At 43.4% G+C, this 25,629-nt stretch overlaps 1 protein-coding gene across 1 annotated transcript in view; it reads right to left on the bottom strand.

Moving 5' to 3' along the window:
- znf407 (zinc finger protein 407) overlaps positions 1-25,629 on the bottom strand; it is a 177,950-nt gene that overhangs the window by 99,922 nt on the left and 52,399 nt on the right. The window contains exon 5 of the mRNA XM_061716334.1: positions 2,517-2,591. Coding sequence (XP_061572318.1) covers positions 2,517-2,591 — 75 coding nt within the window. The remainder of the gene's footprint in view (positions 1-2,516; positions 2,592-25,629) is intronic.

Raw genomic sequence — 25,629 nt, forward strand, 5'->3', positions numbered from 1 at the left:
AAATTACTTACCCTTTTAATTAAATCTGGGACTGATTTAGTGTGATTCCATTGTACAATAAAATAAAATAAAATACAATAGGCTGGTTGACAAAATGCAAGCCTTGTCCCCTCCATGAAAAATGGAAAAGCTTTGAAACTGAAATGGCTTCAAGTTGACAAGTCTGAACCTCAACAATACTTCATTATCTGTCTAACCAACTTAGAGACAGTCTACAAGTGTGATGAACATGAAAATATGCTCTCGCAGAGTCGTACATCACAAGTTTTCCACCCACAGATAACTGGTTTGAATGTGGCCAGCAATGACGCCGACAGTCTACAATTGTGGCCACCTCACTGTTCTACTAGATTCCAGATTTTTTAGGGGAAATCAAATGAAAGCGTAATGTAATTAAAATGGAAAACAATGAAACTGGTGTCGGGGCCTGGAGGAACACGCAGTGCAGTCAGCCTGAGTTACAGGAGATTCATGCTTTTTGCCTGTGAGATTTACAGTCAAAAACAGATCAAAGTGCCATCAACCAACAATGACAAGAAGTTGCACAATAAAACAAAGCCTTCTCTCAGGGCTGCAGACTAATTTTATATCTAAAAAAATGCTTTCTGAAGTTCAGCAGAGTTGACGTGGGGCAGTGGCCGGCGTTTTCTCAGGCCTGTGAAATTGTCCAATGAGAGCAGCCCCCTCCCTCCACGTCTGCTTTTCCGTTGCTTTCACGTTACACAAGTTCAATTACTTTAATTTGCCAGTCACCGAGCTCGCTCATGGGTCAGAGGTATATTAGGCATCTCATTGACCATGTATTGCAGATGCACGACCAGCGTGCACACATCTGGAGCTGTCGGCCGACTCCTCAGCCCTCGTCCACGGTGGGAGTAACGGCACCATGAGGTGGAGAAACCCAGACAGGAAGGGAGAGATGTAAATATTCAACAAACCACAACATGAGCAGGCAGCTACTATTTCATTACAAAAGCCTACCGATCGCGCCACACTCTCTGTACTACAGATAAATCTTGCTGCCCACATGCCCTGATCTATTTTTCTTCGTTCTCTATTCATTTCATTAATGTTTGGAACAAATTACATAAACAACTTGCTTAGCTATGTTTTATTTTGAAAGCGTGCGTTGTTGTTTGATGTCCTCTGACTGCAAACACCTGTGTCTTCTCAGGCCGCGTCTATGCATCGTCCTGCCCGCTGTTCCACTTGGGTTTCTTTGTTTGTTTTCTGCCCTCTGTGTTATCATTTTCTTGTGTCTTGGATTTTGCTAAAGCGGCACTTTTGGTTAGAATAAAAGGACTTACTTCATTTACTGTTTATTCCTGCCCCCGAGTCTCCTGCAGACCTGACAAATGCAACATGAACTTGGCTATACTCATGTTTGTTTTGGCTTTTGTTTGTTAATTCTGAAACCACACTTAACATTTGGAGAAGAGCTGCGGAGATGCTTTACTAAAGATCACTTTAGTAAAGTCTGGGGTCAATCTGCCAAAGAACTATAATTGGAGTAAGCACCAAAAAAAAAAAAAAAACCAGGGTACAAGTGCTAGCAATGAAAAGCAGGATGCTTTGTCAGCAATTTGTGAATAAACAAAGGTTTCGGGAACAAAAATGCGGATGAAACGGTTTCTGAAGCAGCTGAGGATACGAGGATTTGTTTCCATTTAATCCAGATGAGCAGCTGCCAGTAGGAATTTAGTTGATACTGTCTGAAAGATGGAAAGGCATCTGTTTGGGCTGCATACTTGTCTATCTGAAGGAACTTGTCATATCTAATATGGCATGTTGTCAAAAGTATCAAATTTGGTTGCAGAGTAATGAAAAAAGCAGGTCTGTTTCTATTTTAGCAGCTCGCTTGACAGATTGAGAGGTGTTTAACGTCTCATTTTGACTCGTCAGGGTTGAGGAGGGGGCCTTCACAACTTCATCTCCTCATCTCTCTCTTTCACACGCATTCTCACACGCACTGACAGCAGGGTTCTGTTTGTGATAGACAGGGCCAAGCGCAAGACATTACGCAGAAACACACGCCCGCATACACAGACATAAATGGTAAGAGAAACATGATTCATCCCTAATTCAAGACGCAGAGCAGAATGCAGAATGAGGGAGAGAGCAAGATAAAGTTTGTCAGAAAAGAGGGGATGTAAGCAACAGACAGACAGAAATGAGAAAGTCACTTAACTCATTTGGGAAAAGGGAGGATCTCAAGTTATATTTAGCTTGCAATTTGACAAGTGGGGAATTTTTGCTTAAAAGCTTGCAGACCTGCATGCAGCTCATTGTAGTCATCTTCCAAAAATCTTGAATCCATCGTTTTACACTTGTAGGAATGATTAAAAGGAAAACGAAAACTCCAATATACACATAAAAGGCCCTTAATTTGAAAGTTTGAAAGCAGCAATTCTTTTTTATGCCGTGCAAAATGCGTCTGGAGTTTGAAACGAGATGAAACGTGGTCTGGAATGCAGAAAAAGATTCATAAAGAATGCAGTTGCATGTGCTGGATTTACCTTTCTTTACGCTGTCCGACTCCGTGTTTTCCCAGCAGGTGGGTACTGAGGTGTTTCTTCATTACAAAGGCCCATCTACAAACACAAAGGATAACAAAGGAATATTAGCAAAGTTGGCGATGGTGATCGATGATAGAGGCTGGTCTGAAAAGTTTAAAGCAGCTGCCACGGTCGATGCCGTCGTTGCTTTTGTTCAAGAAAAGCAGCTCCAATCCCTTTTTTTAAAACTCAAGTGGGTTTATTCATTCCCAGACCTTTAACCTTTTTTATTTCTAGCTTTATTCCAATTCTACAACAAGAGAATAAAAAAGAAAATCTATTTAGTACTGTCGCATGCATGATGTTACAGAAACTCAACATCAACCGTGCTGAATGTGCAAGGAAACTTCCCCCAGCGAAGCCAGAGCAGAAAACCTGTGCAGAAACACATCATTTCTGTTTTCTGCTGTTATTTTTCCAACCCTGAGCTGTAAACCAGAAAGGATATTGACACTTTGTCTCAGTTATCTGTCATCTTTTTGAACGAGTCCCTTTAATTTAACAAACAATCTGCTGCTGATGAGAGCACAAACCGATTCCTGGTACGTTCTTTTGATTTCTCTGCAGAGAAACCACATCACAACAGCTATACATAGCTGCTATAAACGAGCTCTGGAATCAAATAACCGTTCATTTATTAACTGATGACAGAGTAAAAGAAAAAAAAAGTCAGATTTAGAACGGTGAGAAAAGGATAACATGGGTCTGTTTATTTAACTGGTTTTCTTTAAGTCAGACGGCAGACAAGGTACCACATGCAGTTCATAAATGTGTCACACAAATGCATCCACATGTGCAGGGATTCAAAGGCACGTGTACCTACGGTACATGTAAAAGCACGCACACACAGCCGAGAAATAACAGGGTACCGTTGCCCGACAGTGACCACAATCTTGGGAGGTTTTTTTTGAGGCCCCTGGAGTTTACCATGTCTCCAAAACAGCATATGAAAACATAATGAACGGATGACAGGACTAACTACTCTGACATCCAAGCTGCTTCACCAGTGTTTTCATCCTCTGGCCTTTTCATTTAGCACCCATCACTTCCCATTATTGCGCGACTGAGAGACAATGACCACATCTGAGAGCCGAGGACAGAGCGACATGAAAGAGGACGAGGGAGTCGAACCGACAGCGCTGTGGTTGGACCAGTCACTGCACAAACTTCCTCTGTGCCGCCCCTCCTTTTTCTCCTCTTCTGGATGTTTTAGTTTTCCCTCCTTCCAAGTCGATATCGTTATTCGCCTGTCCTCGTTGGCATGCCCGTGCGAGGCTTTCGTTCTCATTCAGAAGCCAGTCTTTCGTGAAGGAAGAGCATAATTATTTCACCATTTATGTTGTGGTCTTGGCTATGGCTCCTCTCTACCCCCCCCAATGTGCAGAAGCTGCACACCAGAGCCGCGTCCTCCATCCCATCATGGCCCCGGAGTCCCGTCCGTCATCGACGCCCCCGAGGCCGACTCTAACTAACACCATCATATAAATATTCAAACATGCTCCACTGTTTTGCCTCATTATCATCACTCTACATTTTTTCAATCCTCTCCAACTCAATCCATCCACCCGTCCAGAATGTTGCCTTGGAGTGAAACTGGGAGCGAGCGTATGACTAAATCTCGTACTTTCCAATCAGCAAGATCAAACTGGTGAGCGTCTCTGGCCTACTGGAGGCTGGAAGGGACTCCGACTGACGCCGCCATCCATAAACAAACAAACAGCATAATTAAGATTTCTACCACAGGAGGTAATATAAAGAATTAATCAATACATATGAGTGAAAAGCGCAGCTTTGGAGCGCTTCATGCATGCTTGTTTTAGTCATCTTGTTTAGACATGGAGGGGGAAAAAGCTTGCAAACATTTCTGTTAATTATGTATTACAGCTGTCCTTCATAAACCTAATTACAGAGTGCTGAAAGGCAACAGGGGCAATTTGCATATGCGGATGAAAGACAAGACATATGCAAAATATGATTTTAATTAGCATTCTTTGATAGCGAGGAGTACAAATCAAACTGGCATGTTGTGAGATTCTCATCTGACTCGGTTTTTTTTTTTCTTCTTCTTCTTTTTTTACTGGTTTATTCTCGGAGTGGCGCTGGTGCAGGACGGTTAATGCCCTGTGGAGAAACCTGAATTAAGCTGAATTTATACACACACACACACACACACACACACACACACACAGGACAGTTGTTAATAGTCTCAGAAATGCATGGTAACAACATGCACAGACCGAAATGGAAGAATCCGTATTCACTATGCACAAAAAGAGCTGATAACACATTTACTATTAGTTGTCCGCCGTGTTATTATATAATACACTAAAACTGCTCTTGCTGTTGATGTTCGGATGAACTGCAGGCACCACGTGAACAAGGGTGCACACAAAAACAGGCACAAACGCAGATAAATCGGGGTCCTTCCTCTCATCCACATCCACGAGCCTCCTACACGTAACCAACACACACAACCGTCCCATATCTAAATGTTAAGGGGGCAAATCCATTTGTTTAAGGCAGTGTGTAATCAGCCCCCTGCCCTTGGTATGTGCGCATCCTCTGCCATCCAGGTCAAGGCCTCAGCTTGTCGTCCTGCCGCCTTGGGCTGCATCATCAGCTCCAACCATCAGCCTTGATGGTTATTGTAACAAAGGGATACTTTAACATGCCATTCATCCATATCAATTCTCTTCCCCCTCATGAATTGAACTAATAAGGCTGTGCCTCTGCCCTCCAGGGAGGCTCATAATATCCATTGCAGATATGAAAAAGAAAAAAAGGAAAAAGAGAAAGGAAGACGGAGGCTCTGGTGTTTCACGTTCGACTTTCCCTTCAGACTAATCGGCGCGCCACAGCTCGTTAGGTCCGTGACGTGCCGGAGCTTTACCGATAAGCAGGGGAGACACGGCTCAATTACCCACAGTTACAATCTTTCTCTTTTTCTTCTCTCCCGCCGACTGACGATGAAGAGATAACATGTCAATATTTGATGCAAACAACTTCATTTGCTTAATGTTGTTCCTGGATAGGCTCATCTACAGGCCTGGAAGGGATGGGAGATCTAAGAAACGGCCTGAAGCAAGGGCTGACTAGACGCACCGTAACTCCACGCCCCTGAATCACACACAGCCATCCCCATCAGCACATCAGCCCAGCACAACAAATGCTGGGATGGAGTGTGGTTGGACGTAAAGTAGTCTGAGAACTTTTTCCAAAGTTTTTTTCAGCTGTTGTCTTTAGGTTTTCATGTTTTCATGGCAAATTGAAACTTTTGACCTTAGAACAATTTCAACAAGTAAACTTCAAACTTGACATCAGCTGGGTACAAATGTGTCAAAAAGTTTCATCTAAAGGTTGGGCGGGAATGTTGGACAAGTCATTAGGCCACTGATATTTTGAAAACAAACTATTTAAAAGTACAACCCCCTTCCATCAGGCCTGCATCCAAAACGACGAAGTCACCAAAGAAAAAGTTTGCCAGGGTCACTCACGTGACTGGAAGGTGCTTTTACAGCTCCGTCACTTAAAAAGTTATTCATATTTTTCTTTTTGACTTGAAGGGATTTAATTAATTGTTTGCAATCGGTGTGTAAAAAGAATTTCAGATAGTGTAGTAGACAATGTTTCGTTGTGTTCCCGTTCACAACAAAAGAAATCTGGCAGCACTTCCCAAAGGAACAAGTCCATTGTAGTCTGACCCAACACTGCTTAGTTCAGTCCAATTGTGATCAAAATGTTTTCCACTTAAATCAAATATTTGTTCATCCTTGTTGTCATTGTTGAGAAACCCCAGAGATTGTTCATAATCCTCAAATCCTGTGATTTAATCAGCAAGCATGAGGCCACAGTGGAAATAAAATAAAAAAATCCAGATTAACAGGAAGAAACTTCAGCTGAACCAAGGTCATGAAAGAAAGCCACCAGCCTAGGCCGACTGGTAGGTGAAAGGTCAAGAAAGAGATGCCTATATACACAAAAAGTTTTGCTGAGGAGGAGAGGAAAAGAGTAAAACTAATGTTATAGCAGCAATAATGACTGTAGTACATGTACTAGAAGGGTGAGGAAAGCAGAGGTCTGCTAGCGGGCCAGGCCAATGGAACCATAACTAAGTCATAAGTACTGTAAGTATCTGCAAAGTCACAATTATGTTCTCCACAATGACAAGAAAACAGATGGACGCGGGTCAAATCTGAACATGTTTTGAATTGGTGCACTGTTGGATCGTTGTTCTTGTCTTAGTGATTTCACCTCTAGTTTGCAACCTGCTGAGTCCAGCCAGCACATGAACACATCAGAAAAGCTGTGGGATGAAAAATGAATCTGAAGTGAAGAAAACATCACTATTGTACTTTGTTAAAAGCTAGCCGAAGAGCCATTACCCTGGAGCTAACAGATGTAGGAACTGTTCAACCCTCACCAGGCGAATGTGTCGAGAAACCTCGGTGACGAGGAGCAGCTCCGTCGGGGAAAGATGAACAGGGAGGTGGGCATGAGCGCTGAAGTTATGGGACTATGTTTCAGTTCTTTTGGATGAGTGCACACACACACACACACATCTACACACACACACCAAAACAGACTCTGCAGTGGTCCGCTGGGCCCCAAAGAGATGAGTGTGTGCGGGCTCATCTAGCCTCCTGTGCCAGTCCTAATGATGGCCCCCACCTGCTGCTTTAATGTCACAGCTGGATCGCCCTCCATCCTTCACTGACTCCGACTTCCATCAGCAGCAGGTAGCTCCCCCTCCGCATCCTCCCGCCTCCGACTCCACCATCTCCCCTCGCCTCCATCTCCTGCATCTCCCATCACTCATCTCTGCAGAACCTCCTCACCATCCATTCCTACACTCCTGCTCAAGTCTTTCTCTACTCTTCACTGCCATCCCCTGCTTCCGCACATGTTTTCTGCTTCTTCTATAATTATATCTTTTTCTTCCCTTCTGTAGTAATTCCATATTTAGATGTTTAGAAACTTGCGTGTGTTCTTTAAGGACCAACAGCTGTCACAATTAACTTGACAACTTTCTGGCTTGTGTAGTAGAAATAATACATGTATAATAGTGTCTGTAAAGTCAAAGGAGGCACCGGCAAACTATATTTAGCAGCACCAAAGAAGGCGATCCATAAAATGAAAAGGAACATTTCATATTGTCACAACTAATTCACTCTTCAGAGTAAACATGATGCGCCTCTTCCTTGTTTATTTTTTTATGAACCCATCCTGAAGAAGCGGAAAAGCTGGAGGTAAGATGACACGTCTAATCTGAGAAACTATGACAGGCAGGTGAACTGACAGAAGAACAGAAACCAACACTTGGCTGACAGCAAGCCTGCAGCGCCGAGACAGCTGCCGACATGTCAGACCGACTGATAAACAGACAGGAACAAGAAGTCGGAAGATAAGACATTTATTGACAGACAGAGCGGCTGCTTTTCCGACTAGGAGACAGACAGGCAGGCATCAGGAGCAGGGGCTGAGGAAGCTGGGATTCTCACACGCCGAGATGTTCTGCATGTGAGCCTGTAGCGGTGGACGGGAGAAAACTACTGGAAATGTGATGTCAGATTTACACATCTGGAGAAAGATGTGGATGGAAGGGTGGGGGGACAAGAGCCATGGGACTAAAGAAAGAAAAAAAGGAGTATGAAAAATCATGGTGGAGTTTCTAGATAAGGTAGCGTGATTGTGAGTCGGGGTGAGAAGCAGAGGGAGATACAGTTTGTGGCGCAGCTGATTTGTTTGAAAGAGTTAAGAGGCGACTTTGTGTCAATATTGCTCCGAATCGTAAGAGATCAACTAATGGAAACGTCCCATAAAGTCAGTTACTGGGAGGAAACTAGATAAATAGATAAATAAATGAAACCTCCTAACTGATTCGGTTTTAAGCCCATGTCAGAGCAAAGCAAGCACTTGATCTATTCTAAGACGATCTTGATAAAAATAAAAGGGAGGCAAAGTGTTTCTCTGACGCCCGATCAACGTCAGGGCTCTCAGTGAAACAGACACCCCTCACTTGTGGCGCCGCCACTCGTGTGTGCGTGCGCGCAACTGTCCTCTAGTCTTAGAGGAGGTGCATAAAAAGCTCACTTTGCCTCTCCAAAGGGGTTTTTGGATCATCTGCTGAGGCAGGTGATGGGGCTTGACGGATTGATTGAGGCGAAGTTCCCATCGACAGTGGCAGCGCCCCATAGAGTTCCCAGCTCCAGTGCACACTGTTCCATTAAAGGATCATTTAGAGGGAGAGCAAGTTCCACCTGCACTTATGCAGAGCACACCCTAATGTGAGATGAAACACACATTTCAGAGCTACGGGAAGGGAGAGGGAAAGGGGGGGAAATTATAATAATGAAAAATAAAAATTCAGTTCCTTCCCAACAGCGCATTTCCATCTTCAAGAGTACAGCGATTGATGAAGTAATCTATTATTGATATCATCATCGTTATGCGCCGATGGCAGTTTCGGCTTTTCGGAGCCCCCCAGCTCTGAGCGACATAGCACTGTTTGCATATTATGCTACTTAGCTTCATTATATTTTCTAATTAACTGTTTTAATTTGAGATTGAAATCCTGAGTGAGGGAAGAAAACTTGAAAATGCTGAACAAGAAAGAATAAAGCTGCATTTGGTGTGGAGATGAAAAGAGAGGTGTAAAAAGAAACAAGGTAACAGGCAGTCGCCGAAGCACTTTTCCAAAAGCGAGCATATTGTGTGGATCAGCACAAACATGATCCACTTTTATAGATTAAAAAAAAAAAAAAGAGGAGGAAACTATCTGCTGTGAAGACAGAGTATGGCCTGAGAAACATTTCCAATAAAATACCCAACGTATTGAAATAATGCTGCGCTTCAAGGAGGTGAAAAAGTCATTTTGCACAACAAAATGAATCAAAAATACCAGTTGTTAAGGGCTGTTAGCTTCTCGTGCTAATGCATCTTTCTCTCCTTCCTTCCTTCTCTTCCTCTCTGCAGTGCAGTTAAAGATATGAAAAATATATGTGCTTCTTTTTTCCTTCCCTCCCTCTTCCTTCCACCGTGCCGTGTTAAATCATTAAAGAGAAGTCCTGCTCATTATCTCTCTAAACAAAACTTCTCTTAAACCAAATAAATCACCGTTGCGCTGCGCAGCTAACAGCCGTGAAGGGATAAATTACAAAGCGCCTCAGTGGCAGCGCTGGTATTTTAAAAAGCTTGCTGCACAATTTCTATGATGTGCTGTAATTTGTAATGCAGGTTTCCTTATGTTTATATGGTCTTCTCAGGTGTGTGTGTGTGGTGCATGCTGGGAAAAGAGGTAAAGGGTGTGTGTGTGTGTGTTGGTGGGGGGGGCTGAAAAATAAATTAAAACCAAGCTTATTTGTGCTCTTTGTGCTTTCAATATTATCAAGCAAAAATGACTGATCTTGTTTTCGTGAAGTAGATAGATAACATCGCTTAAACTGCAAAACAGAAACATTACCAGAAGGGTTTGACTGATATTTGAAAGCAAGTGTTTATGTTTGGATTGAAGGACAGAACTGAAGCTGAGATTTTACAGAAAACTGCTCCCAGGAGTTAGCAGCTTGTGGGGATACTAAACAGCAAAACATTTAATCATTCATGGCTAAAAAATGAAAAAGAAATTCAGTTTTTGCCAATCGAGTGTTCTTGATAGGGTGAAAACACCTTTAAAACAGCACTTCGGTATCACAGGATGCATCTAAAAGACATCTTGAGTGTTTTTTTTTCAGCACTACCGAAGACGTTAGAAATAATAATAAAAAAAAAAATCCTTCTCCACAGAGAATGATTACTTTAGACGAAAAACTAGAACTAAAACGAAAAAAAAAATGTGGTCAGAGAAGCTCCTGCATCCTAAAAACATTGCTGATGTTAGCATTAGATTTATAATCAGCTCGTGAAAGTGATATTATTGCAACTCTGACCACTTTTTTTCCGCATGACCACTGCCATTACACCCAGCTTCATTAGAAAAAGAAAAACACCCAGTAGGGCCTTTTTCCTCCGTTAAAGAGCCTAATTGAGGGGAAAGACACCAGCCACCCCTCGCAACCTCTGCCCCCTCGGAGCTCCTTCACGAACCAGGAGCCGTGATGAGCCCGTCTGCCCCCTGCAACCCCCCCACCACCTCTCCCCGGCCCCCAGTGGGCAGATTAAACTGCGTGTAACAGGGCTGCACTTGGGTCCGTTTACAACAGCAAGCCTCCCCCGTGCCTCCCGGGGATAAAAACCAACACTAGCCCCGGCACCCCCCGCCCCACCCCGACAAAAAAAAAAAGATACATGATTTATTCAGTCTGTTTACAACATAATCTATCTGCTTGTCCTCTGAGAACAAATTAAACGGATGAAAAGGACTGTGAAGAAAGAATTGTGGAATAAGAACAGAAGGAAATGGAGTGAGAAACAAATATTAATAATGTAAACTAAAAATGTATAAAAATCCTGAAGCCCGGGTTCGGTAAATGCTTTTAATTGTCGACAGACGCATTACAGCGTTCAAAAGAAAAGATGCAAGCCATGCGGGCTTCGCGTGAGCTCCAAACTATCCTCCTCAAATAGGTTTTGGTAAATCAAAGTCAAACCGAGTCGGTTGTCTTTGATGCAAACATGTGAAGAATGAGAGGAAGAGGTGAAGAGAGTAAAAGCAGAAAAACAACAGAAGACAGCCTCTAATTTTGACCGTTTTTTCCCCTGGTGAGTGGTCTGGCACATTAAAAAGAACTGAGGCAACATGACAAGTGAGAGTTGTATTTCTCCCACTATACTTTTGCTAAAGCAGATAATTCATAAAACATAAGGCCTCCGTATTGACGTTTTTCTTCAGCCGGCTGAGTGAAGGGCGTAGCTGGGATGTCAGTCCTGTCTGTCGGCCGGCTACCACTCTCATTATCCCCGCGCCCGGGTGAAGGGCAGCTAAGGTCACACTCCAAAGGAGCTAAATAAACCGCTACGGCGCTAATATAATATTCAGCCATCTTATCAAAGAATGACTTATTAGGCTCAAAGAACCAGAACCGCTGAAGGTGAGGAAAAAGACTGCACCAACAGGAGGTTCTCATTTTCATGATGAGAAAATTTGAAGAGCGAATGTGACATGTGTCATCTTCTGCGGCTGGGAGAATTGAGAAGTACTTTCCTTGGAGGTTCAGTTCGTTGTCAGCTGTCTCCAGTGGTGTAAAACAATGGACTTTCCTGGAGATTGAGGAAGAGCACAGCTCAGAAATTCACACAATACACTGTTCAAATGTTATTATAGCTGCCGATACCTCCTACTCAGAGCCAATGCACTTCTACACCTCTAAAAGTATGCAAGCACACACACACACACACACACACACACACACACACACACACACACACACACACACACACACACACTAACAAAGGATGTCTTTGTTTGGATACCGCTGCCGTTGTCTTGACACCCACCATCTGCTGCCCCGGCAACAGGCAAGAGTGAAGAGAAGAGTTTCTCTCCTGAAACTCGCCGGCCATCTTCCAGCCCCCCCCCCCAGCCCTGGCAGAATCATCCTGCAGGGTTTCACTCAGACGCAGGCGGCCCGTCTCCTGCTGCTGCTCCGAGACGCTCTACAGGTCCAGTCACCGCCCAATAAACAGACAATTCCTCACTTCTTTTAGTGCCTTGAGTGAATACTTGCAAAAAGCAAATAAAGCCATAAAAAAAAAAGAAAAAAAGTGTGTGCTTGTTTCCAGAAGTGTCGGTGGTGATGGGGTGGGAGTAAACCCCTTCTCAATCACTACCTACACACTTATGACGTGTAATAGAAACACACACTGAAGTAAAAGGAATAAATAAATAAGTAAATAGAGAATGCCGTATGCAGATGAGGGTGACGAAGCTTCCATCTCAGCCCATTCTGCGATGCACTGGCCATTCATCACCTGCACATGCAAAGCGCCGGCTCCGGTTTTTAGCATATTCGCATATTCTAATGAAGGTTTGCATGCAAATGACGACGACCTTTACCTCTCGGTTTCCCTCTTTTTTTTTTTTTTTTAGCCTTTACTTTTTACAACTTTACATTAAGGGGGACGGGAGTGGTGAGAGCGGCGGCCGTAATGGCTATTAGAGCGACAGGCTGGGAACGTGACGTTGTGGTCTAAACTCAGGGATGCTGTAATTAGGCTAATCTATTACCAGACGGCGGCTGTCAGAGATCTTTATGGCAAAGGACGGACTTGTCAGGCAGTTTAGTTATTAAAACTGGCTGTACATTTTCTAAAAGGGATGGTCAGTTAGTCCCACGGAATAATGTACTCACACAATGACACGGACGTGCACGTGCATAACACGAGCACCCTTGGGACCTCAGAGGTGCTGCATGTGGTGAAGCCTGATATTGGCTGATGCTGTCCAGCCTCGTATCGGACTGATGTTAACTTCATGAATGTTGAAATACATTTCATTTAATGTGATTTTAATTGTTTTTTTTAATATATTTTGTATTTTAATTTGAATTAAAAAGCATCCAAGCAACATTTGTCAGTGTCACTATTGGCATATTGATCAGCCTTGACCTGTATACATTTGCATGATCCGCCACCACTGACCAGAGGAAAGGAGGGGAAAAACCAGCAGCCACCAGCCGCCCCCCCCCCCCTCCTGTCCACTAGGCCGGGTCCTGCACTGTCGGTGGGGAGGCGCGAGAAAGTTATGCCTCCTTACTGTGACTTTGAACTTCCTCAGATGAGGCATAAATATTGAAATATTGAAATGAAAGATGCGGCGGGGCGCAGTGGGGGAAACGGGGGAGAGAGAGGGAGAGGATGGACTGATTCGAGGAGGGGGGTTAGAACAGACAGGAGGCCCACTGAGAGAAAAGACAAGGCCCTCACCCCTCTGCCAGGCTGCGTTCTAGCGGGCCGACAGTTATGGATAGGAAACATTACTGCTGCTGGTAATTAAAGCAAAAACTAATACTGTCTCTTGGATGAGGGGGTTCCATAGTGAGCATCCATTTGTCACTGCTGCACACTCGCCAAGGCCAGATTAAATCACACACATATTTAGTTCTGCTGTGCACAGAGGATCTATCAATCCATCCATCTATCCATCTGGGTCTCATAATGATTGATAATTATCTCATCTTTGCTTATTATGCTGGTTACATCTTCAAAATCTTACCCCAGGGTCGTAAAACGTTCTTCAAAATGAAGTTATGGGGGACAATCCTTTATTTTGTATTCTTTACTTTTTGATTCTTTTACCAAAAAGGTTGGAACACGCACAAAATGTCAACATCAATCTCAAGTATGAGCTCTCAGAAACACATGTAGGTCAACTTGTACTAAAGAGTCCTCAGTGCAGCTGTTAGTGACTGAGTGGAACGACTGACTGCAGACTGGCAGTGAAAAGGCCACTTGCTTGAGGGAGGGGGGGGGGGGGTGAAGGCGAAGACGAGGGAGGCGGGGATGCCATGTCACCAGACGGAGGGGATCGGTGACACTGAGCGTGTCACAGGGTGATGGCTGCACTCTGCTAGGACCAGCAGCCCCTCCAGCGCTGTCAGGGAAACCAGCGGCTCCAGATACTGACACTAGCAGCCGCGCAGACAAGCCAAACATGACTCGTCTCCGCTCTCGCCGCAGACGAGGCCTGACGGCGCACAGAGATGCCGTGGCGTGGAGGGATGGAGGGATGTGATGTTGCGAGGGAAGGGCAGATGAAGGCAAACTGAGTGTATCAAATCAAATGTCCACAGCACATAAGAGTTCAGCCCCAGATCAATGAGAAAAGCTTCCCTTCGACAGGTTGGAGACCCATCGGTCGGTGTTGAGGCAAAAGTAGCAACAGTTGCTAATTTAAACATTTCCTCCCCCAAAAAAATGTTTTTGTTCAAATGTAGCATGAAAACTTAAGTTTTAGGTTTAATCACCTTTGCCAATGGCCTGGAGTTACTATGGAAACACTCAAGTAACCTACTGTGGCTCTCTTTTAACACAAAAATGTCATGTGGATTAACACCCCCATTGAAGTTTATTTAGATTCTCTCATCAATGTCACTGTTTTCACTTGCTCTTGCACAGAAAAGACCAGCTGGATCCAGCACGAGAACCAACATGGAGGAAGGTGGGAGAAAGGACAGATGACAATGATGAGATAGAAATGGAAATATGGTGATTTGAGTAGAAAAACATGAAGGGGGGAGGGAGGTAATGCCAAAAGGGGAGAGGGCAGAAAACAGAAAGCGGAGAGGAGAATAAGGGAGGAGATGCAGAGGACTCGGACACGGAGAGAGAGAAAGGGAGAGAGGGAGTACAGCAGCGAGACTGATCGCTGTTGATCTTCACGATAAGCGCTCCCGACAACTTGTGACCAAAGTGGCGCTGCGACACTAATCGGCCGTGAAGGCTGACCTGCAGCGAGGCAGCGCAGTTCAGATCGCATAGGGCCGGCACTGCGGCTCAGACGAGATGGGCCCGGACAGGAGACATCCAGGCATCAAAACTCCCTGAGAAATTGCGACATGGCTTTAGTGCACTATGAGAAGAACATAAGAGGAGAGGGGGGGGCGAGCGAGCAGTGATACTCCTTGCTCTTGGCAGCCAGAGCAGACTTATCTGGCTGGAGATGAAAAGAGAAGGACACTGGCATAGGAGAGTGAAGTGAGGCAGTGAAGGGAAGTGTCCGAGGGAGGGGAGGAGGGTGAAAAAAAATGAATAGAGTTTAAACATATATATACAAAGATCAATTTTATTGACAATTATCTGGGAGTTGGACTGGAGAATAACCTTGAACCGTACTGCTGTAAGACGTAACGAGTGTGTCTGCAGGCTACACCAACAGGTTAGAAGACTCTCATGAGGAAAAAGTAAACTGTCAAAGATGTTAAAGACGAAATAATAGTCAAGTAAACACATGTAAGACGCTGTGCACACCTCTCTGGAGTATTTTTCTTAGGCCGTCCAACTGTATCTCAGTTGCAGTGTAGAGGAGAGCAGACAGCAGAAATCAGGGGGCTCTGCTCTCTCTTCTTTAACTGGGTTGCTCACTTTCATGTAGGTAGCACTGTCACGCATGTGTTTGATTTGGGTAATCTTAGCTCTTTAACTGTCGGCTGAACAAAAGGAGCAATTAAACACACGCAACTTTGAGCTCTGGAAAATCTGTGATTGCCATTTCTCATTATTTTCCAAATCAAGAACCTTTAATCAAGAAAACTTTTAACCGGTTAATCAGCGATGAGTGTAACAATTACAGCTATAGCCATCACTGTGGACCAATATTAAAAACAATTCCCTAAAAATACTTTTTCAAATATCATTATTGTGAGCTGTATTTGTTTTGTTTTTTTTTCTGCAGATGTATTGTCAGTACTTCTCAGGTGATGCTGTGAGGAAAACCTGCTTTTTTTCCTCAAGCTGTCAGTCAGGACTTTATTTTACTGGTGAATCCACAAGTCTGTTGTCAGTCTGTCTGTCAGACGTCGTATACACTCTTAGATAGTTATGTGGATGTTTTCTGTCACCACGGGGATGAGGAGAGAACGTAAACAATATATTTATGAGTAGGGAACATGCCGTTTCTTCAGTTGTTAATGACGACTGTCTTATTCTGAAGATGCCTTGTGCAAAAAAAGAAAAAAAAGTATCTATTGCTCAAAAAAACTTCTCGAAAATCTAATCGCATCTTGAACCATAAATCGTATGCGGCTCTGCGCTTTTAAGACAGTTTACAGCGAGTAAACAGAAACTAGCTGAACAGTGGGGGTGGTGGAGATTGTTTGTGCAAGACAGAGGGGATCCACATGCGTGTCAATAAATAGTGCACATGTGTCTAGATAGGACCACGTAGTTCTGCCTATATATTATTTAAGGTGTAGTACAGCTGTTGAAGTATTTTTATTTTTTGGATTAACATAATAAGAGGAAGCAAAAATCTAACGCTAGAAGAGAAGCAGCTAATCAAAATATGGCGCCACCCCGCACCCCCCTGTCCTATAATATGCCAATAGATTTGATAATAGCAGCAAAGTTCAACCAAAACACCAGGAAACAAGTCAGGTTGTCATGCTGATTATTCCTCACACATGCACACACACACGCTTGGTTAAATCAGACACACTAGCAAGGAATCTAGAAATATTCCCTTATTGATCTGTTGTGGAAAGATCCTATCTCTTTACATGAGGAGCAGACCACTGGAGCCAGAACACACACGCACACACAGGAACAGCATTACTACAAGTACAAGACGCGATGAGAGTATCCTATCATCTACAGACAACACAAACATGCAAGGTACATTTACACACCCACAAACCAAAGCTACCATCAACCCACAAACACACGTGTCAGCAGGAATAACGCTTACGGCGTAAAAAACCCAAGTACCATTCTGAGCAATTACACACTGGCCCAAAACTGCTGTTTACTTATCCACTGATGAAGTTAATTGCTCGTTAGAGTTGCACTTGAATTGTTTCGTACAAACTGCATAAACTTTCATGTTGTGTCCAAATGAAGAAACTTTGCGAGATAAAGAACATCAAAAAGGGAAGGAAGAAAAAAACAAAAAATCACTGCCCTTTTTTCTTTCTCTCAACATTTGAAGGCATCTTGAAAACCTCACCAAAACAAACTGATGACATTTATTCTGCAGTGGTGAAAAAATGTAGGAAAAAGCAGAAGGTCTTTGTTAAACCGCACAGCGAAAACACTGTCAGAGATGTGCAGCACAGAGCGCACCATTAGTACTGACTACTATTCCTGCACTTACAGTATACTGCAAATAGGGCCATCACTTTTCATTACTCGCTGTTTCCCGCAGAGCTTCACTCTATCATTGCCACGGCATGCAAATGTACAGCAGGTTACTGTCATGTAAATTAAACCCTTTGTTTTGTTTGCCTTCCCTCCTTCGGCTGATTGTCAGAGCGACTTGCCAGGAGCAGCAGGTGTGTTTGTTTGTTTGTTTGTGTAGGTGTGCGGGGTTTTGCTGTTAGTGCGCGAGCTCCAGCTGCACAGCAACAAGTGAGCCTGTGAATGGGTGCGCGTCTGCGCGCGTGCGCGAGCTTTGCAAGGCGAAACGCAGAAGTGACACACGGCGCACAAGCCTCCCGGTAAACCAGATGTGCTCCTGACCCTGAGCTCAGCCACTGAAATGCAAAGTCGGCCGCCTGCGAGGCGCTCTGCTCCCCCGGAGCAGGTACAACCAACTGTCACAAACAATGGGAGAGTATGCACACAGTCGGACAGGGTTCCTACATCATCCTCCCGATGTAAATCACATTTCAGAGGTTTCCGAGAGACAAGCCAGTCAGCCAGCCTGCAGAGCGCTCTGCTGTATAGGCACTGCTGCTGCTGGGGACTTGACAGTGCATGTTTTGTTTTGTTTTTTAAACAAAAAAAACAATAAATTACTAAAATACATAACTGATATCCAAGGATAAAAAGAAGGGAAATCTGACCCTGTTTATGGTGCCATCTTACAATATGGAAACTGCTCATCGTTAGACGCGGTAAAAATCAAATGGCACTGGAGAAAAAGAAGAAGCCATCATGATTCCTCATTATAAAACACATGACAATGATTTCAATCTCTAATTAGACACACATGTTTTTTTTTAGTCTCAACAGGCATGTGTTAAATACTGAGGATAAACAACTCTTCAACATCTGCCAGCAGGGTCGTAGGAAGCTACGGTCTTGAAGACTGGCATGAAGATGTCCATAAGCAACACTGCATATATATGTATGTATATATACATACATACATATATATGTGTACACACATTATATATATATATATATATATATATATATATATATATAAAATTAATAATATTTAAAGTTAGTTTCATGTTTATAAAAAAATGGATATTGAATGCGTGAGACTGAAAAGGCCAGTTAGCACGCTACATTAGCACTCGCTAGCCAGCCACAGGAGTTTAGCTGCTGTTATTGTTTTATGAAAAGAGCGCTGGGAAAAAAATAATATTGTGATATGAAGCTTACGTTTGAAAAAGAGAACAATGTGAAACTAATTCCTGTGACTAAGTAAAAATTAACCTCTGTGAAAATACAGGATTAGCAAGAGGAAACATGTATGGAGGTCGTTCCCGACTACAGTCGGGTTCGTCAGTTAAGATACCAAAAACATAAATGTAACGTAAGCATTATTTCATTACGCCAAAGTAATTTAATCCATGCCGATCCAAAGAGTTTATAAACAGCACCCGTCGGTTTGGAGAGCCTCCTCTAAACAGCTTTATGAGAGTGGCGGCAAACAGTCAAAAGAGCAACCTCACGAAGAGACACTGTCTTCCATTTGTACTTAAAGTAAGTAACTTATGATCTCACGTACCCACATGAACAAACATACAGCAGTCCCAGACTCTGCCAGTTATGTCCACGCCGGCAACGGGGCCTGTCTGTCACAGAGCATTATTCATCATGCCTTGTCCCACTGTTTGGCTTTAGCAGTGCCCAAAACAAAACAACAGCATGCCATGGCAACATCAATGTTATCCCATGACAGATCTGAAGTAACACAAACGCAGCCGAACTTAAAGTAAATTAGCCCTGCGTGATGAGTCCACCATGTCCGTCACAGCGAATCGCTGGGTTCTCTTCTAAAGTAAAGCAGATGCCGTCAGAGCAGCACTGTGAGAGGGACACGTCTTCCCATGATGATAAAAACAACAGAGAGCTTCTTACATGAGCTCTGAGTTTGTTTTTTTTTTTCTTTTTGGGTCTTTTTGAGATGTGCAATCCAAATTTGTCTTGTGGGTGACGTACTGGCAGCAGCTCCACGTGTAAAGTCTTGTAATGTAACAAGGACTCTAAGCTCTGGCGACCCACCCACTGTGAATTATTAGTAGAAAAGCATGCACTTAGCACACAAACACATTTAATACATCACTAAGATGTATCAAAGATGATGGATGCAGAGCTAATCTGTAAAGCATGTGAAACAAATTTCTGAATGCATAATACAATTTTTTATTGATGCTGGAAATTGTTTGACTTATGCTGACAACTGACTGAGGTCACAGCTTACCCACCCTTCTCCGAGATATTGAATTATTACAAGTCACGCTGATGTACATTTTTTTGTGCTGTTGCTCAAGTCGCAAATCAATAGTCATCTGCAGGGAAACCCTCCCCTCCACAAGACAGCTTAAAAAAAAAGATTTTTGAAAAGATAATAAAACATAAAGCCTGGATCTCTAACACTGTTTCCAGGGAAAACTAGAGAGAAAAGAAAAATGTTTAGCAATAATAGATGTGCTCCTCTTATCGGGGATTTTAGCGGTGAATTGAAATATTGTAAGCAGATGTCTTCCAAATTAGGGAATGAAACTGAAAAATTAAAATGTTGAGGCGGTACCGAGTTCTGTCAGAGAAATGTGGAAGAAAAGCTGTTGCTGTAGTTTGTGTGATTGGTAACTGGTTTTATTGAATGGTGTGTATTATAATAATGAAATAAAGTGTGAGTTTTAAGGGGTATGTGCAATTTATGGACGTATTGTCATGTTTTTATACTCGAGACACTTTGATGTTCAAAGCAAATTAGAATAAAGTCCCTCTGACTTGTTTCGTATAAAAACCAACACAGAGAGAGAAAACAGAGTAGAAGAGGTAAAGGTGAAAACTGCATATGAGCATGCAGGTGGTGTTGGTTTTAGTCAGGTATGGCAGCCCTGTGGCCTGCAGTTCCAACAGCGTTGGTCCTGGGGGGTAACCGGGAGCATTTGATCTGGAAGTTTCCACTGACCCCGAGCTCCCTCCGTGTCCGCCAGCCTCCGTCTCACCGCGGGCCGGCCGTAATGACTCTCAGGATGGAGAGGTGCAGCCAACACAAGTCTCCTCCGTGGGTATCTTGTTAAATTAAAGACACGGGGCAGCGCAGGGAAACGATGCGCCAGCGTCTGAACTACGGAGGGACTGCAGCAGGAGCGTCGAGGAAAAACAGCTTTGCCGAATAAACTACAGCGGGAGCTCGACTGGATGCGGGCTATTTGATACAAATAGGCAAATTAATATGCAAAAACAATAGTATCACAAAACAAACATGTTTATAGTCAGCACATGGTACAAATTACAGTTTTTTTTAGAATGTTTGAATAAACCACATGGTGTGATTATTGAGCTTGATGGTTCAGAAACAACAGACGCTGCATGAGCAGGTGGAGCTGAGCAGGTCAGTCAAAGATGTCTGGTTTCTACGGGCAGGGACGTGAGCAGAAAACAAGGTAGAGGAGGAGCGTCCACAACCATCCCTCTCTCTTCCTCACACACACACACACACACACACACACACACGATGACAGACCCACAAACCAGAATAATGACTCACACACACCTCAGGACTCTTTGCCCTCCTCCATCTCTCTTATTCTAATCTCAAGCTAATCTTCTCTCATTCTTACCTCCCCAAACCGACTCATATTTCACCGGCCGTATCTTTACATTTTCTATTATCCTCCACTGAAAAATGTGACCAGTGCAGGAACTGTTTTGAAATAAAATATGAATCATCTTAGATAAAGATATGGCGTGGTTATTATTTATTTATTAGATTGTTTTTTCTTTCTTTTTTTTTTTTTTTTATAAATCTTTTGAATTCCTGGCTAGCTGTTTTTGCTGGCCGTTTCGTCTTTCTTCGTGTGAAATAAGTTATTTTTCCCACAACCCGGCGACACTTCTGTCAGGAGTCAAGTTCATTTTTCTCTGTTCTTCTGCTTAATAAATGTTTCCTTTGGGAGGAAAAAGAAAAAAAGAAAAGAAAGACAAGAATCAAGGTCTGCTGATCAGCTGGTGGTGTCTGATCAGACTGGGACATCCAGAATGTAATACAGTTCTCACAGAGACACAAACACACACATACACACACGCCTTTATATCTACAACTCTGCCAGATATTTATAATCGAGAGAGAAATAGGAAATATGAAGCCTTCAGCCGCAGCGCAGCAGCGTTACATATGAGGGGAGATCCCATCGGTCCGACTCTGTATTTAGTATTTCTCGTGAGTAATCTTTTGTCATTTTATCACAAGAAATGAAATAATAGGGCAATCCTCTAATGAAAAATGATGCCGTCGTTGCAGCACGGGAGAGGCCGGGACACGAAGAGGAGAGGAAGCGCTCCGAAATTTCAGGGTTCAGAAGAAAGAACATGACTGTATTCTGCTGGTGAAAAGTGTCCGGAGAACATCCTTGATGAAGTTCAATTAACTATGAAAAACCAAAGTGCGAGCGACGAGATCACAAATGAACCGAAATGGAAGACATACTACTCTTGATTAAGCTCAGGAAAAAATTTAAATCTCAAATGTAAAAAAAGCTTTGATCCTGATTAGTTTTTAACCTTTATTTTTAACTCTGCATCCACTCTTAACACAAAGACTTATTTTAAACAGCTTGCAAACACCACATGGATTCCAGTGTCACAGTACCAACTTCTGTCAGGTAAATGTAGTGGAATAAAAGAAGTAGCAGAAACCTAAAGCAGAAAATAACATTATACTAAAGTCATAAAGTACTTATACGTAAATGTCATCATTAACATAATTCCCAACACACAGCTGTTTGGAGCATCTGTTCTCCGTTAACTCTGTGATTTCTTTAGCTCCTGACGTTGTACATTTCAGATCAAAGGCTCGTCATTGAGCACCACTGGCTCCCTTCGGTCTTCGCAAATGGATTCAATCAATCTGCTGTCATGTCGCGGAAGATCAAATACAGTCACAGCAATAAAATGCACAACTTATTCCAGCGCATTGGCCAGAAAAACAACAGTTGGATGATGTACAACAAGTAAACAAGTGGGAAGATCAACAGTATGGAAATAGGAATGGCATATACTGATAAGTAAAAACACATGAAAAAACCCACCTACAGTGACTTTAAAACTCCTCCGCACCCCAGCATAAACAATTAAATATCTGACTTTTGTGCACCTTTGAGACTAGTCATCTCCCAGCATGATTTAGATGGAGTTATTTATCCCATTAAAGGAGGAGAAAGAAATATGTTGCTTCCTCTCTTTCTCTCTCACACACACACACACACACACACGGACTCACACACACACACACACACGGACTCACACACACACTGTTGCCGTCTTTCATCTCCCCCGGTTGTGTATGCGTCCGTGCGCATGCATGCCTTCATCCATGCAGCTGCGGTTAAAAGTGCGTGTGACAGACAGTTTCTCCTTCAGTGCATGTGTGTTTAATTAAAAGGCAGAGTTCGGCATCCTGAGCCGCCACCGCTAACAGCACACACACACACACACACACACACACACACACACACACACACTCACAAACACACACACACACACACACACACAGCGGCCGGCCGACCCTAATGTGCATAATTAACTTAACCCCCACCACTTGACTTTAAAGGGGCTGTTTTGAGGACTGAGCCAGACAAATGGAGGCTGGGAGAGTGGTCCTTTATGTCTAAAATATTTATTACTGCATTTCAGAGCCTTTTCAGTATTGTGTTTTGTTTTGGGGTATTTTTTGTTGTTTCTTGCTTGTAAAGTTGGGATTATTGTTAAGTTATTGTTAGGAAATCACAAAAAAAAAACTTTGGGTGTAATTGAAATGCCTCTGAGTGTCTAAAGTGCTTACACTCTTCTACTTCTGAGTTTGTAGCAAGAGAATAAAGTCTTTCCTACGTGAAACATGGACTAAAGCGGCTGAGGGAGGCTGTCACGAGTCCACCCCGAGACGGGCTGAGAGTCGGAAGGAGGACGGGAACAGGAGTGACTGGCCAAGAAAAACCTTTCACCCTCTGGCCGGGTCCTTTTCCTCCGCCTCCTCCCACTCGTCCTGCTGTGCCAGGACTGGCTGCTACCAGCCACACACTTCACCTCCCATCAGGGTCAGGGCGGCAGCGGAAAGGTCAGCTCACCGACAGCTGATTGGGCAGGACGGCTCGAGTCAGCGACGGGTAGCCAATGGGCATCCTGACGCACCTGATGTGACACACACCGCTCCGAGCGCCGTCTCTGCACACCAGGCCAAAGAGGATAGGCAAGGAGAAAACAACAAAGCGTGTTGTGCTGCTAACAGAGAGAAACAGGAACAGACCGTCCAGACCCGCAGCAATGAATGAATCAAAAATTTAAATGTTTATCAAGCGGCTTTTTATTATTCAAAGCTTGAAGTGAAAATATAGAGAGCGAGAATGCAAAAAAAAAATGTAAAGATGAACTCCCAGAAATGGGCAGCAGGAGCAGTGTGCTGGCAGAGCTCCAGCCAGGGCTGAGCTGAACCCCAGAGCTGCAGCTGCTGGACCCGCTCCTGAGGTCGCCTGCAGGCCAGCAGCATCAATTGTTGCTAATGAAGTATCAAACAGACACGGCATGTAATAGTGCACAGAGAAATACTGAACTGGGTGAAGGAGGAAAATCTGCTCACCACATGACACGCAGACTAGTTTACAAACCTGGATTCGGATCCCGTTTCCTGCTCAAGAATTCATTGACAGCCTCCAACTCCGTGTTGTGGAGAATGTGACAGAATCAGTCAAGGAAAACAGGAACGGGCATGTTCATATCCCTGTGTACTGAGCAGCGGTAAATGCATATTCATAATTATGCGCTTGCTAATTATCCGCTAACATAAGTGTGTGTTCATGTGGTTATTTAATGGGTAATTAGCCAAGATACGTAACAAATAAATGTGGAACCTCAAACACGGTCTCCCATTATGATGAGTCTACAGCAAAATAATAATTCATGTGGATGAGAAAAAAAAAAACAAAAAAACAAAAACAGAGATGCACAGACTCACTTAAAGAAAGACAGAGTTGAGCAGAGCTATAAAAAGTGCAAAGGGCCAAACTGCTGGGCTGTGTGTGTGTGTGTGTGTGTGTGTGTGTGTGTGTGTGTGTGTGTGTGTGTGTGTGTGTGTGTGTGTGTGTGTGTGTGTATATATATGTGTGTGCCTGGCGGCGGAGCTGTTCATGTGGTTCACACTGGAACAGATCAAAGGAGACGCATCATTTTTGGGCATGTGTGCACCATCAACCACCCGCCCTCCCACCACATCCACATCCTCCGCCCCGCCGTAATAGAGCACAATAAGAACCAGCAGATCCGTCGTCAGCGGCTGATGTGGACGGACAAGAGCAGGAAATGGATTTGGAACCTCCTCCAGCGCTCTGTCACATTTCTTTGCACTCTGCTGCTGACAAACAAGATGCATCAGCGCTCCGTCTGACCGCCCCCCTGCCCCTTCACAGTCCTTTTCCCGTCTCTCTCGCTCATAAGTGTTTGACTTATGCAGGAAATGTGGGTGGAGTTAACCGCTGCTGCTGCTGCTGTTGTTGTTGTTGTGCCCTTGAGCACTTATGCCAACCTGAACAAGTTCATGTCCGGCTGAGTAAATGCTGTGATTTGTTTGGGAGCACCGGGTGGGCTGGTGGGTAGACTCTCTCTGTGTGTGTGTGTGTGTGTGTGTGTGTGTGTGTGTGTGTGTGTGTGTGTGTGTGTGTAGGCATGTCAGTCAGAAATTCAATGCTGAACTTAATATCTCCACTTTACACAAAATATATATATACATATACACACATATATATATATATATATATATATATACATATATACACACACACATATATATATATATATATATATATATATATACATATATACACACACACATATATATATATATATATATATATATATATATATATATATATATATATATATATATATATATATATATATATATATATGTGCAATTCAGTTTAAAGCTTAGCAGTTTCAGGCTCTAAAATGTCTTTTTCCCCCCCATTGTTGTATATTATACTCAACATTTTTTGATGAACTTCACCTTTGAATATGTAAACAAGCAATTACATATGTGCAATTTTTCAAACTATTTATTTTTCTCATGCCCCACTTCTCAAAACCTCTTAATCTGCATACCAAGAGTCATCCAAAACGTTCGAAGGTATTTCGATGTGTGTGGCGGGCCAAGCGAAGAAATCAAAAATCCAGCAGTGTTACATGGCGGCCGGGCCCCCTAAGCCCCTCCCAGCCGTCCTCACACCACCACTGCCACTGTAAGGCAGTG

The sequence above is a fragment of the Cololabis saira genome, chromosome 3 (assembly GCF_033807715.1).
Source record: "Cololabis saira isolate AMF1-May2022 chromosome 3, fColSai1.1, whole genome shotgun sequence".
In the NCBI taxonomy this organism is placed as follows: domain Eukaryota; kingdom Metazoa; phylum Chordata; class Actinopteri; order Beloniformes; family Belonidae; genus Cololabis; species Cololabis saira.